Source organism: Mobula hypostoma, chromosome 30, assembly GCF_963921235.1.
Source record: "Mobula hypostoma chromosome 30, sMobHyp1.1, whole genome shotgun sequence".
Classification (NCBI taxonomy): domain Eukaryota; kingdom Metazoa; phylum Chordata; class Chondrichthyes; order Myliobatiformes; family Myliobatidae; genus Mobula; species Mobula hypostoma.
In genome coordinates, this window is record NC_086126.1 from 16932298 (window position 1) to 16947177 (window position 14880).

General features: G+C 54.1%; 1 protein-coding gene across 1 annotated transcript in view; it reads right to left on the reverse strand.

Moving 5' to 3' along the window:
* Positions 1 to 14880, reverse strand: part of LOC134339618 (inositol-trisphosphate 3-kinase B-like) — a 49754-nt gene that overhangs the window by 19624 nt on the left and 15250 nt on the right. Inside the window, exons 2-3 of the mRNA XM_063036295.1 lie at positions 1250 to 1334; positions 449 to 662 (exon numbers count right to left, since the gene is read on the reverse strand). Coding sequence (XP_062892365.1) covers positions 449 to 662; positions 1250 to 1334 — 299 coding nt within the window. The remainder of the gene's footprint in view (positions 1 to 448; positions 663 to 1249; positions 1335 to 14880) is intronic.

The window sequence follows — 14880 nt, forward strand, 5'->3', positions numbered from 1 at the left end:
GTGGTGAGTGTGTGGAATGGGCTGCCGGCGATGGTGGTGGTGGAGGTGGATACGATGGGGTCTTTTAAGAGACTCCTGGACAGGTACACGGAGCTTAGAAAAATGGCGGGCTATGTGTGAGCTTAGGTAATCTGTAAAGTAAGCTCGGCACAGCTTTGTGGGTCAAAGGGCCTGTATTGTGCTGTAGGTTTTCTGTGTTTCTATGAATCCCAGAGTTGTTTAAGGACTGAATAAAGCAGCACAGGTGGGGGAGGGGGCAAGCACAACGGGCAAGGGCTGACAGTCTGACCCAGGTCTGGTGTTCACCGGGCCTGATTGAGCCAGGCCTCAGTCAAAGGCCAAACCCAGACCTAGGGCCTGTGGGGTGGGGGAAGGCCCAATTCTACTCTGTCAGGTCCTCCCGATGATTGAGCGCCCTCTCTCGGCCCCTCCTGCTCCCCCGGCTCACCGCACACCCATCTTGCAGTCCATGATGCAGGGGGCGGAGAGGCCGGACAGGAGGTCCTCCATCTGGGTAAACCGCTCTCCCTGCTTCTCCACCACGCCGTGGTAGGCCGGCACGAAGGGCTTCAGCACATCACCCATCAGCGTCTCCAGGCAGGCACTCTCCGTCCCGCTGAACTTCTTCAGGATCAGGCCCCCTTCGCTCGGCCGGAAGTGCCCTGGGGGGGGGGGGGAGAGAAAAACATCAGAGGCAGAAACAACGCCCACGTTCCCTCTGCCCCTCCGCGATCAGTGAAGTGACCTCGGCCCGCCCATGGTAGAAAGGCACAGCAGGAGCCCGTAGCAATGACCAGATCCTCGACCACCCCTGGTGTGGTATGGGGGGGGCAGGATGGAGGGGGGTAAGGGGTAGACGGGGAGAGGGAAAGGTAAAGAGGAAGGAGAGGTGAGAGAGGCGTGCCAGGCACGATGGGCGCAGAAAGACACAGCATGGACCTTCCACCCACTCCGCAGCTGGTCACGGGAGAGAATTCCAGACATTCATTCTCGTCATCTCTGTTTTAAATAGATGTCCCTCTATTCTGAGGCTGTGCCCTCTGGTCCGAGACTCCCCCACTATAGGAAACATCCTCTCCACATCCACTCTATCTGTGTCCTCTGGTCCGAGACTCCCCCACTATAGGAAACAACCTCTCCACATCCACTCTATCTGTGTCCTCTGGTCCTACACTCCCCCACTATAGGAAACATCCTCCCCAGGGACACCTACACCCTACCCCGAGTGCATTCACTCCAGTGTTCTCACCCTCGTGTCCCGCTAGCTGTACCCAGGAGTTTGATCTTCGGAAAGTCCAGTGCATGGCCGTGAAGAAGGTCTTCCATGATTTGGTCTGGAAGAGGCAGGACGGGAGGAAAGCAGACGGTGAGTCACATTCAACGTCACGGACACGGCTGCTGGCGGTCGGCGCTGTGGGAGCGCAGACCGTCGATCACCGAGCACACCAGCGGAGGTCCTTCACTGCAGTATCCGCCACACCATCGCACCACCACCACGTACCCAATCCCCTCAGACCCCGTGTTCCACAGGGAGATTTGATGGAGCCAAACAAAATGACCAGGGCTACAGATGGGGTAAATGCAAGCAGGCTTTCTCCACTGAGGTCAGGGGTGAGAGGTGAAAGGTGAAATATCGAGGGGGAGCTTCTTCACTCGGAGGGTGGTGGGGGTGAGGAACGAGCTGCCAGTGGAAGTGAGGGACGGAGCCTCGATTTCAACATTTCAGATGAGCTTGGGCGGGTACGGGGATGGGAGCTTGGGCCTGGACAGTGATGTTTATGGGTGAGGAGATCCCAGCTGAGAATCTGATCCACTGAAATGCTCCTGCAACCGACAGACTGTTCATCTCATCTTCTCCATATTTATTTACTATTACAGTATTTCTTTCTTTCTGCATTTGCAGTCTGCTGTGTTTTGCAAGCAGGTCGATGCAGTCTTTTACCGATTCTGTCACGCTGCGGAGTTACTGGGAATGCCCGCAAGGAAATGAGTCCCCGGGTTGGGAGACGGTGACACGTTTGCACTATGATGGTAAATTCACCCTGAGCTTTGACTTCGGAACGGCATGCGAGCGGAAGGGTGGGTGGGGGGGACCTGCGGGCGGCGGCTGTCAGTCGGGGGGTGGGGGGTTCGGGCGGCGGGCAGGGAGGGAGCGGCTTGGGGAAGCGCCTCGCCGCGGGTGGGTGGGTGGGGGGACGGACAGGAGGAAGCACCCTCCCCGTCTCTACGCTGAGGGTAAAACTTCCCCCACGGCTCAAAGCAGGGGGAAGCACCCTCGTACCCAACCCCCACACTCCCCACCCAGTCTGGCTCCGCGCACGTCACAACGAGGTCACACTCGCTAACACTGCGTCAGCCCGGGTCACCCCGGAAGCCGCCGGGGGGTGGGATGGAGGGGAAACGAGCGGCTCCCCGGAGACAGACTGGCCCCTGGGTGGGGCGGGCGACAGAGCAGGAGGTTGGGTGGGGGCGGGGGACTCGCACGCCTCCTGCTTCCGGCAGCTGGGAGAGGAAACCCCCCCGGTGCCGGCCGCGTTCAGAGTTTCCACTGCGGTTGAGCGATGCGTCAAACCCAGGGCTTCGAGAGCTGCGGTTCTGCACCAACTGCGCTGAGTTAACCCCTCGGCGGCCGCAGGGCTCTCGCTGACACTGCTGCTGGGGGTAGTGTCTATCCCAGTGTCCCCGACTCCCGAACAAACCCCTTCCCCGCCGCCGCCGGCTTTCCGGACTGTCACCGACACCTCCTCAGTATTCTCACCCTTCTTACACTCGTTATTAATTTAAACACAACGTCTGCAACTACATTACAGCAAATTAGAGCGTGGCACAAAGTCACAAATGCAATGAGGCACCCTCCGTGGCCAGGCCACCGGGCACACCTGCACACCCGCTTGTTAAACCAACCAATCACGCGGCAGCAGCTCAGCGCATTAAAGCACGCAGACACGGTCTAGAGGTTCAGTTGTGGTTCGGGCCAAATGGGGAAGAAATGGGCGACTTTGTCTCAGACTGTTGGCACCAGATGGGGTGGAGTGACTGTCTCGGAAACTGCTGATCTCCTGGGATTTTTACACTTACACACACACAGCAGAGTTTACGGAGACGTACAGCACAGAAGCAGGCCCTTCAGCCCATCTGGTCTATGCTGAACCATTTAAACTGCCCACTCCCATTGACCTGCCCCGGGACCAGAGCCCTTCACACCCCTCTCATTCCCTGTACCCATCCAAACTTCTCCTAAATGGTGACATCGAGCTCGCAAGCACTTGCTCTGGCAGCTCGTTCCACGCTCTCACCACTCTCTGAGTGAAGAAGTTTCCCCTCGAACATTTCACCTTTCACCCTTAACCCATGACCTCTAGCTATAGCCCCATCTAACCTCAGTGGAAAAAGCCTGCTTGCATTTACTCTATCTATACCCCTCATAATTCTGTATACCTCTATCAAATCTCCTCTCATTCTTCCACATGCCAAGGAATACAGTCCTACCCTATTCAATCTTTCCTGATAACTCAGGTCCTCCAGACCCAGCGACATCCTTGTAAATTTTCTCGTATTCTTTCAATTTTGTTTACATCTTTCCTGTAGGTAGGTGACCAAAACTGCACACAATATTCCAAATTAGGCCTCACCAATATCTTGGACAACTTCAACATAACATCTGGAATGATTTAAATATCTCCGCTAGGGTCCCGGCAATTTCTGCACTAGCCTCCAACAGGGTCCAAGGGACACCTTGTTAGGCCCTGGGGATTTATCCACCCCAATTTGCCTCAAGACAGCAAACATGTTTGAAGAAGGCGGCAGAGAAGATGGCAGTGTGCGCAGCCTTTCTGGTGATGAACATTTGTTACCTGTCAAGTAGGGGACTGTGCACAATCCTGGTTTGATGGAGACGGATGTGAGAGTACAGAGAAACATCTGGAAAATTCCTGAAATGCCTGTTTCGCTGCCACTGCTACTGAGTGGTAACCAGAATCTCTGGAGCGGAAGGCCCCGAAATCCTCGGCTTTGTGTGTTTCAGCGGCCGGGGAGAGGTCAAAGGCGCTCGGCAGAGGATGGCGCTCGGGAGGCTGTATCGGAGGGGCTGGTCGGAGGCTCGAAATTTTTGGACGGATGGACTCAGGGTTGGCTGGGGTCGGCTGCTTCCAAGGTATCGGCAAGTTGACGGTGCCTGGAGGTTTATGGCAGGGAGTTTCTCCCTTTTGCCGCCTGCTATCGGGGACTCGGGAGTCGATCGACACGGGGACTTTGAGACTTTTTTTTTTACTGTGCCCATGGTCTGTTCTTCATCAAATTATGGTATTGCTGTGCACTGCTGTAACTATATGTTATAATTATGTGGTTCTGTCTTTGGTCTGTCCTGTTTTCTGTGATATCACTCTGGAGAAACATTGTATCATTTCTAAATGACAATAAGAGGACTGAGTGTTCTCATAATCTAAATCTAATCTAATCTAAATCTCCTCCTCTGTAATCTGTACAGGGTTCATGAAGTTGATGCCGATTTGCCTTCCTGCTATCAACTGTGTCTGTCTCCTGAGCAAATACAACAAAATCACTGAAGATTTCCCCCATCCCTTTTGGCTCCACACATAAATTCCAATTCTGATTTTCCAGAGAACCAATCTTTTCCCTTACAATCCTTCTGCTCTTAACGTATCTGTAGAATCCCTTAGGATTCTCCTGCTCCTTGCCTGCTGGACAACCTCATGTCCTCTTTTAGCCCTCCTGATTTTTTTCTTAAGTGTTCTCTGGCATTTCTTATGCACCACAAACACATCATTTGCTCCTACCTGCCTATATCTGCTATGCACCTCCTAACTTTTTTATCCAAGGTCTCAATATCGCTTGAAAACCAAAATTCCATACACTGACATCTTTACTTCTATTCTGACAGGCGCATACAAGCTTTGTCATCTCAGAATTTCACTTTTGAAGGCCTCCCACTTACTGAGTACACAACAGGCTGTCCCAATCTACACTTGCTAGATCATTTCTGATACCATCAAACTTGGCCTCTCACCAATTTAGAATCTCAACCCGCAGACCAGGCCTATCTTTTTAAATATTTACTTTGAGTTTAATGGCACTTGGATACAGAGGATGCAAAGTGTTCCCTTGAACAAATTTCTGCCACCTGCCCTGACTCATTCCCCAACAGCAGATCGAGTATTGCACACTTTCTCATTGGGACTTCTACATAAGGAAACTTCCTGAACACATTTGACAAACTCTGTCCCATCTCGTCCTTTTACAGTATGGGAGCCCCGGTTAATGTGTGGAAAGTCAAAATCACCTTCTAAACAACCTTATGTTTCTTACACAGTCAGCGATCTTTCTACGAATTTGTTCGACTACATCCCGCAGACTGTTGGGTGGTGGGGAATACAGCCCCATTAAAGTGGTCGTACCTTTCTTACTCCACAATTCCAGCCACGACACCTCACTGGACCAGTTCTCCACTCTGTCCTGACTGAGCACTCTGTGACATTTTCCCTGACCAGTAACCCCATCCCTCCTCCATGAATCCCTCTCACTCCGTCATGTCTAAAACAACAGAACCCCAGAAGGCAGAGCTGCCAGTCGCACCCCTCCTGCAACCAACTCTCACTGATGGCTACAATATCATAATTCCTAGTGTTGATCCAGGGCCTGAGCTCATCTGCCTTTCCCACAATACGCTGTGCGAGAAACAAAAAAGACCATCCAGTGAGTGGCAACACTGTGGGTGAAAACACTTTGTTAATGAGAGAGGTCAGAGGAGAATGGCCAGACTGGTTCAAGCTGACAGGAAGGTGACAGTAACTCAAAAAAACCATGTGTTACTTCCTCCACCATAGGAAACATCCTCTCCACATCCACTCTATCTGTGTCTTCTGGTCCTAGACTCCCCCACGAAAGGAAACATCCTCTCCACATCCACTCTATCTGTGTCCTCTGGTCCTAGACGCCCCCACTATAGGAAACATCCTCTCCACATCCACTCTATCTGTGTCTTCTGGTCCTAGACTCCCCCACGAAAGGAAACATCCTCTCCACATCCACTCTATCTGTGTCCTCTGGTCCTAGACTCCCCCACTATAGGAAACATCCTCCCCACATCCACTCTATCTGTGTCCTCTGGTCCTTGACTCCCCCACTATAGGAAACATCCTCTCCACATCCACTCTATCTGTGTCTTCTGGTCCTAGACTCCCCCACGAAAGGAAACATCCTCTCCACATCCACTCTATCTGTGCCCTCTGGTCCAAGACTCCCCAACTATAGGAAACATCCTCTCCACATCCACTCTATCTGTGTCCTCTGGTCCTAGACTTCCCACTATAGGAAACATCCTCTCCACAGCCACTCTATCTGTGTCCTCTGGTCTTAGACTCCCCCACTATAGGAAACATCCTCTCCACATCCACTCTATCTGTGTCCTCTGGTCCTAGACTTCCCACTATAGGAAACATCCTCTCCACATCCACTCTATCTGTGCCCTCTGGTCTTAGACTCCCCCACTATAGGAAACATCCTCTCCACATCCACTCTATCTGTGTCCTCTGGTCATAGACTCCCCCACTATAGGAAACATCCTCTCCACATCCACTCTATCTGTGTCCTCTGGTCCTAGACTCCCCCACTATAGGAAACATCCTCCCCACATCCACTCTATCTGTGTCCTCTGGTCCTTGACTCCCCCACTATAGGAAACATCCTCTCCACATCCACTCTATCTGTGTCCTCTGGTCCTGGACTCCCCCACTACAGGAAACATCCTCTCCACATCCACTCTATGTGTCCTCTGGTCCTAGACTCCCCCACTACAGGAAACATCCTCTCCACATCCACTCTATGTGTCCTCTGGTCCTGGACTCCCCCACTACAGGAAACATCCTCTCCACATCCACTCTATGTGTCCTCTGGTCCTAGACTCCCCCACTACAGGAAACATCCTCTCCACATCCACTCTCTCTGTGTCCTCTGGTCCTGGACTCCCCCACTATAGGAAACATCCTCTCCACATCCACTCTATGTGTCCTCTGGTCCTAGACTCCCCCACTACAGGAAACATCCTCTCCACATCCACTGTATCTGTGTCCTCTGGTCCTGGACTCCCCCACTATAGGAAACATCCTCCCCACATCCACTCTATCTGTGTCCTCTGGTCCTGGACTCCCCCACTATAGGAAACATCCTCTCCACATCCACTCTGTCGAGGCCTTTCAACATTTGACAGGTTTCAGTAAGGTTCTCCCTCATTTTTATGAACACAGGCCCAGAGACACGGTCCTCAGATGACAAGCTTGTTAATCTCAGAACCATTCTTGCGAAGCATCGCCAAGGTCAGCGCATCCTTTTTTAGACAGGGGGCCCAAAACCGCTCACAATACTCCAAGTGAGGCCTCACCAGTGCCTGATAAAAGCTTGACACTATATCCTTGGTTTTACATTCCTGCTCCACGTGTGTAAGTCACAACCCAAGCAGCAACTATAAAATTCTGTTTTAGGCAATATTAACCTCACAGACAGAGGCCGGCATTTATCATCGTCCTTAACAGCCCCCGGGGGTGGGTGGGGGGTGTTTGGCCAAGCTGCCTCTTCAACAGCTACAGCCCCTCTGGTGACGGGGCTCTCAAGCTGCTGCTGGGGAGCGAGCTGTGGTGTTCCGACCCAGTGACGGCGAAGGAACAGGGACACGTTTCCAATTCGGGACCGTGTGACCGGGAGGGGAACCGGAGGGTGGTGGTGGCCCCCTGTGCCCACTGCTCTGGGTGGGGGAGGAAGTGGGTTCAGGAGGGGCTGTTGGAGTGGACCAGGGGAGCAGGCACTGAGCGTTTGTAGATGGCGCACACTGCGGGGAGAGCAGTGGTTGGGCGAGGCGAGGAGGGAGCGCCGTGGGAGGGAGTGTTTGGTGCCAGGTGCTGAGTGGAGGAGTGGGGAGGAGGGAGTGCTGTGGGAGGGACGGTGAGGAGGGAATATTTTACCCGAGGTGGTGAGGGATGGTGAGGAGCGAATGTTTTACCCGAGGTGGTGAGGGAATGTTTTACCTGAGGTGGTGAGGGATGGTGAGGAGGGAATGTTTTACCCGAGGTGGTGAGGGATGGTGAGGAGGGAGCACTGTGGGAGGGACGGTGAGGAGGGAATATTTTGCCCGAGGTGGTGAGGGATGGTGAGGGAATATTTTACCCGAGGTGGTGAGGGATGGTGAGGAGGGAACGCTGTGGGAGGGTCGGTGAGGGAATGTTTTACCCGAGGTGGTGAGGGGAGGAGGGAGCGCTGTGCGAGGGACGGTGAGGAGGGAACATCATGTTGTGGGTAGGGAATCTGCAGGTGGTCGTGCTCTCCTGCGCCCAAAGCCCTTGGTGACAAGACGGAGCTCCACACCGCGGGTGGGACACAGGAGGGACTCGGCCTGAAACGTCGACTGTACTCTTTTCCATGGATGCTGAGTTCCTCCAGCATTTTACTGGGAGCGGGGAGAGTGGATTCACCAAACACACATCACCACCCATGGACAACCGGTAAACTCCCATCTTCTCACACGGTCACTGGTACCGCTTTCACGGTCCATGGGAGTGCTCGTGCACGGTCTGCAGGCGATCACGGCGGCAAATGGAACGTTGGCCTTCATTGCCAGAGTGACTGAATTTAAGAGCAGGGAGGTCATGCTGTAACTGTACAGGGTACTGGTGAGACCACACCTGGGGTACTGCGTGCGGTTCTCGTCTGGGGGAGAGGGGTCACTGAGGGACGGTGTGAGGGAGCTGGATTAACGTCAATGACATGAGACGCTGGGGGAGAGGGGTCACGGAGGGACAGTGTGAGGGAGCTGGATTAACGTCAGTGACATGAGACGCTGGGGGAGAGGGGTCACTGAGGGACAGTGAGGGAGCTGGATTAACGTCAGTGACATGAGACGCTGGGGGAGAGGGGTCACTGAGGGACAGTGAGGGAGCTGGATTAACGTCAGTGACACAGGACGATGCGGGAGAGGGGTCACTGAGGGACGGTGTGAGGGAGCTGGATTAACGCACTCCCTTGTAGAATTAAAACCACTCTCTGATTGTTGAAGCAGCAGAATTTGCTGGAACACTGCCTGGACTGAGCTGCTGTCTCGATGATGGGGTTTGAATGTGGGATTCCTCCTGGCACTGTTCACCTGGGACTGCAGCCAAATTTCCCTGGCCAGGAGCGTCAGCAAGCTCGGAATACACAGAACTGGTGTCTGTGAACCACACACCGCAGAGGGCTGGGCCGGGTCCAGGGAAACACACAGGGTGGGGCCACAGCACTGCTTTCAGCAGAGGGCAGAGGGCAGAGAAGAGGCAAGGGAGGGAGGCGGAGGGCGAGGAGCACGTGTCCGAGGCCACAGGGCGAGTCAAAAATAGGGAGAGAAAAGTAGGGAGGGAGGGGGCTGAGAGAGGGGAAGAAAAACAATAGGGGGAGGGGAGAGAACATAGGAGGGGAGGGGAGGGTGGGGTGAAATGGAGTGAGAAAAACAGAGGAGAGGGGAGAGGAGCAGCCATGGACAACTGTTCATATGCTCTCTATCTTTTTACCTCACTCACTCTCCTCCTCAACCCTCCCCTTCTCGCCCCCCCCTCACACCCTCCCCTTCCTCTCCCCCTCACCTTCCTCTTTCCCTCACCCCCTCCCCCCTCCCTCCCCCCCTCCCTCACCCCCTCCCCCTTCTCTCCCCACTCATTCCTCCCCCTTCCCTTCTCTCCCCCTCACACCCTCCCCTTCTCTCCCCCTCACACCCTCCCCCTTCTCTCCCCTCTCACACCCTCCCCCTTCTCTCCCCTCTCACCCCCTCCCCTTCTCTCCCCCTCACACCCTCCCCTTCTCTCCCCTCTCACACCCTCCCCCTTCTCTCCCCTCTCACACCCTCCCCCTTCTCTCCCCTCTCACACCCTCCCCCTTCTCTCCCCCTCACCTTCTCTCCCCCTCCCCTTCTCTCCCCCTCACCCCCTCCCCTTCTCTCCCCCTCACCCCCTCCCCTTCTCTCCCCCTCACCCCCTCCCCTTCTCCCCCCTCCCCTTTCTCTCCTCACTCTCTCTCAACATGTTTTTTGATGCTGAAGGTCAGTCGGCCCGTCAAGCTGCTGCTAGCTCTCACAGCAACACCAGTCCCCATTTCATCTGCTGGGAAACCCCGCTCCCCATGCTCCCGTCCATTTCCCCCTCCGCCCCACACTAATGGGGCAATTTGCTCTGCTCGATGAACCCACTGACACCACACATCGTTGGGATGTGTGACAGAATTGGGGCCACAGGGAGAACGAGCCAACTGCACACCCACACACACACACACACCCACAACCAGACACACACAGACACACACTCACACCCACCCACAGACACACACCCACACACAGACAGACACACACACACAATGCTGGCATTTGGGATCAATCCTAGGTCTCTGGCATTGGTAAATGAGACATTACAACCCACCCCTGCCTCTCTCTCCCTCTCGCTTCCCTCGATGGGCCCACGGTCAGGGTCACTTCAGGCTGCTCAAACCCACCCAGGATCCAGGATGCACGCAATGGCCCCGGGAGTTGGGGTCGTTGGTCTTGAGGAAGCAATGGAGGGGGCTGGGATGGGTATTGTGGGATGCACAAAGAGACACAGCCGCGGATAGCGAAGATGCTTCTCTGGGTTTACCAGGGGTGGGGTGGGGTAATACTGATCAGCGGTGGGACCCCCCCCCCACCCCGCAGGCAGCATTGGGGGGACGATGGGAGCTCCGAGGAGTACGTGGTTCCCCAAGTGTGATGCTTGGCGCACTGGTCTCCTTTAGTCAGCGCACTGAGTCTCCATAGACGGATCAGGAGAACGGGCTAAGACACGGCAGATGGAATACAGCGTCAGGTAGTGTATGGGCATGCACTTTGGTAGAAGAAATAATGAAAAAAGACTATTTTCTAAACAGGGAGAAAGCTCGAAAGCTCGAGGTGCAAAGGGACTCGGGAGTCCCCGTGCAGGATCCCTGAAGGTTAATTTGCCGGTGGATTTGGTGGTGAGGAAGGCAAATGCAATGTTCCTTTCAAGAGGACGACATGGAGGTAATGTTGAGGCTTTATAAAGCCCTGGTGGGGCCTCACTGGGAGTACTGTGAGCAGGTTTGGGCCCCTTATCTTTGAAAAGATGTGCTGGCATTGGAGAGAGTTGAATGGCAGATCACAGTATTCTGGGATTGAAAGGCTTTTCAGACAAGGAGTGTTCGATGGCTCTGGGCCTGTATTATCTGGAATTCAGAAGAATGACGGTCGAGGGGTGGGGAAGAGGGAGGAAACCTCATTGAAATCCATCGAATTTCGAAAGGCCTAGACTGAGTGGATGTGGAGAGGATGTTTCCTGTGTTGGGGGAGTCTGAGACCAGAAGGCACAACCTCAGAACAGAGGGACCTTTGATTGGAACGGAGATGAGGAGGAATTTCTTTAGCCAGAGGATGGTGAATCTGTGAAAGTTGTTGCCACAGGCAGTTGTGAAGGCCAAGTCACTGGGTGTATTTAAAGCAGAGGTTGATAGGTTCTTGACTGCTCAGGGCGTGAAGGGATACGGGGAGAAGGCAGGAGATTGGGGCTGAGAGGAAAATAGATTAGCCGTGGTGAAATGGAGCAGCAGACTCGATGGGCCAAATGGCCTAATTGTGCTCCTATACATTAGTCCTTAAGCTGGAAGTGTGCAGAAATGGTTTATAATCAGAATCAGACTTATTAATGCAGACACGAGGAAATCTGCAGATGCTGGAAATTCAAGCAACACACACAAAATGCTGTGAACGCAGCAGGCCAGGCAGCATCTCTAGGAAGAGGTACAGTCAACGTTTCGGGCCGAGACCCTTCGTCAGGACTAACTGAAGGAAGAGTTAGTAAGAGATTTGAAAGTTGGAGGGGGAGGGGGAGATCCAAAATGATAGGAGAAGACAGGAGGGGGAGGGATGGAGCCAAGAGCTGGACAGGTGATTGGCAAAAGGGATATGAGAGGATCATGGGACGGGAGGCCCAGGGAGAAGGAAAGGGTGGGGGGGCGAAACCCAGAGGATGGGCAAGGGGTATAGTCAGAGGGACAGAGGGAGAAAGAATGTGTGTATATAAATAAATAACGGATGGGGTACAAAGGGGAGGTGGGGCATTAGCGGAAGTTTGAGAAGTCAATGTTCATGCCATCAAGTTGGAGGCTACCCAGACGGAATATAAGGTGTTGTTCCTCCAACCTGAGTGTGGCTTCATCTTTATAGTAGAGGAGGCCGTGGATAGACATGTTAGAATGGGAATGGGACGTGGAATTAAAATACGTTTGTGGCCACTGGGAGATCCTGCTTTCTCTGGCGGACAGAGCGTAGGTGTTCAGCAAAGCGGTCTACCAGTCTGCGTCGGGTCTCGCCAATATATAAAAGGCCACATCGGGAGCACCGGACGCAGTATATCACCCCAGCCCACTCGCAGGTGAAGTGTCGCCTCACCTGGAAGGACTGTCTGGGGCCCTGAACGGTGGTAAGGGAGGAAGTGTAAGGGCATGTGTAGCACTTGTTCCGCTTACACGGATAAGTGCCAGGAGGGAGATCAGTGGGGAGGGATGGGGGGGGTACGAATGGACAAGGGAGTCGCATAGGAAGCGATCCCTGCGGAAAGTGGTGGGGGGGGGGAGGGAAAGATATGCTTAGTGGTGGGATCCCGTTGGAGGTGGCGGAAGTTACGGAGAATTATATGTTGGATTTATTAATGATGTCTTTAAGGTTGTCATAATTCTCTCATGACCTTGGGATTCATTCCTTAAGGCTGTTATTGCGGAGGAGGCGGGGGGAGAAGAGGGGGAGAAGGGGGGAGAAGGGGGGGGGGAGAGGGGGGGGGGGAGGGGGGGGGGAGAAGAGGGGGGAGAAGAGGGGGGGGAGAGAGGGGGGGGGAGAAGAGGGGGGGAGAAGAGGGGGGGGGAGAAGAGGGGGGGAGAGGGGGGGAGGGGGGGGAGAGGGGGGGGAGAAGAGGGGGAGAGGGGGGGGGAGAAGAGGGGGGGAGAAGAGGGGGGAGAAGAGGGGGGAGAGAGGGGGAGAGAGGGGGAGGGAGGGGGGGGGGGGGGGGAGAGGGGGGGGGGGGAGGGGGGAGAAGAGGGGGGAAGAAGAGGGGGGAGGGGGGGGAGGGGGAGAGAGGGGGAGAAGAGGGGGGGGGGGGGGGGGGGAGGGGGGAGGGGGGGAAGAGGGGGGGGAAGGGGGACGAGCTCCCACTACCTATTAAATGCTCCCAGTGGCGTGCGTCTCAAACAGCCTCTGACTGCCAGGTCCAGCTCCTGGCCTTCACGTGTGGCTTAGCCACTAAGCCCGGTGGATCCGTTTCCACCGACAGGACAAGAGGCAAAGGTGGGTTACTGGCACCTTACAACCAGTCACTCAGGCAGATGGAGTGGCTGGCAGCTCATCAAGAGGAATGAAGACTCTGATCTCAAACCTCCGCTGCCTTGTGGCGATACCCATTTTGGGAGCAAATCCTGAGGAAAACTCTGGAGCTGGAGTCCCCAAGGCCCCTGTTGGGTTCAACGCAGACTGGGAATTGCTGGTGCCAAACTGAGTTGGTCTCTGCCGTTCCTTTGAGTTCAATCGGCTGCGTGGAGAGCGGGAGCCTGCTACTTGGGCAACAGTCTGCTCTCCACATCGGACTGTCCTGGCTTGCGTATCACGTAGACAGCTAGGACACCGCACCCATCATCGACTTTGGCCAATGGAGGATTCAACAATCGGCCAATCACGTGGCAGCAACTCAATGCATAAAAGCATGCAGACATGGTCAGGAGGTTCAGTTGTTGTTCAGACCAAACATCAGAATGGGGAAGAAACGTGATCTAAGTGACTTTGACCGTGGAATGATTGTTGGTGCCAGACGGGGTGGTTTGAGTATCTCAGAAACTGATCTCCTGGGATTTTCTCACACAACAGTCTCTAGAGTTTACAGATACAAGAGAGTCAGCTGTGGTCAGGCACATCGGCAAGTTTGCGGCGTTTGGAGGTTCATGGCAGGGAGAGTTTCTCCCTTCTACCGTCTGCGTGGGATGATGGGGCTATCGGGACTTGAGACTTTTTTACCGTGCCCATGGTCTGCTCTTTATCAAATTACAGTATTGCTTTGCACTGTTGTAACTATATGTTATAATTATGTGGTTCTGTCAGTTTTAGTCTTGGTTTGTCCTGTGTTTCTGTGATATCTTTCTGGAGGAACGTTGTATCATTTTTTAATGCATGCATTTCTAAATGACAATAAACGAGGACTGAGTGTCCTCATAATCTAATCTAAAGATCTGCAGATGCTGGAAATCCAAGGCAACACACACAAAATGCTGGAGGAACTCAGCAGGTCAGGCAGCGTCTACGGAAAAGAATACAGTCGACGTTTTGGGCAGCAGAGAGAGAAAAAAAGATGAGGAGTCAAAGTTAGAAGGTGGGCGGGGGAGGCGAGGGAGAAACACAAGGTGATAGGTGAGACCAGGAATGGGAGGAGTGAGGTAAAGATCTGGGAATTCGATGGGTGAGAGCGACACAGGGCTGGCGAAGAGGGGACATCTGACAGAAGACGACAGAAGGCCATGGAAGAAAAAAAAGAGGAGGGGGAGCACCAGAGGGAGGTGATGGGTGGGCAAGGAGATAAGATGAGAGAGGGACAAGGGAATGGGGAACAGTGAAGGAGGGGGGGCATTACTGGAAATTCAAGAAATCGGTTCATGCAGAATACAAGGTGTTGTTCCTCCAGCCTGAATGTAGCCTCATCATGACAGTGGATTGACATATCGGAATGGGAAGGGGAATTAAAAAGGGTGGCCACTGGGAGATCCCACTTCTAGAGCAGAGGTGCTCAGCGAAGCGGTCTCCCAACCTACTCCGGTCTCAGGAGGCCACAG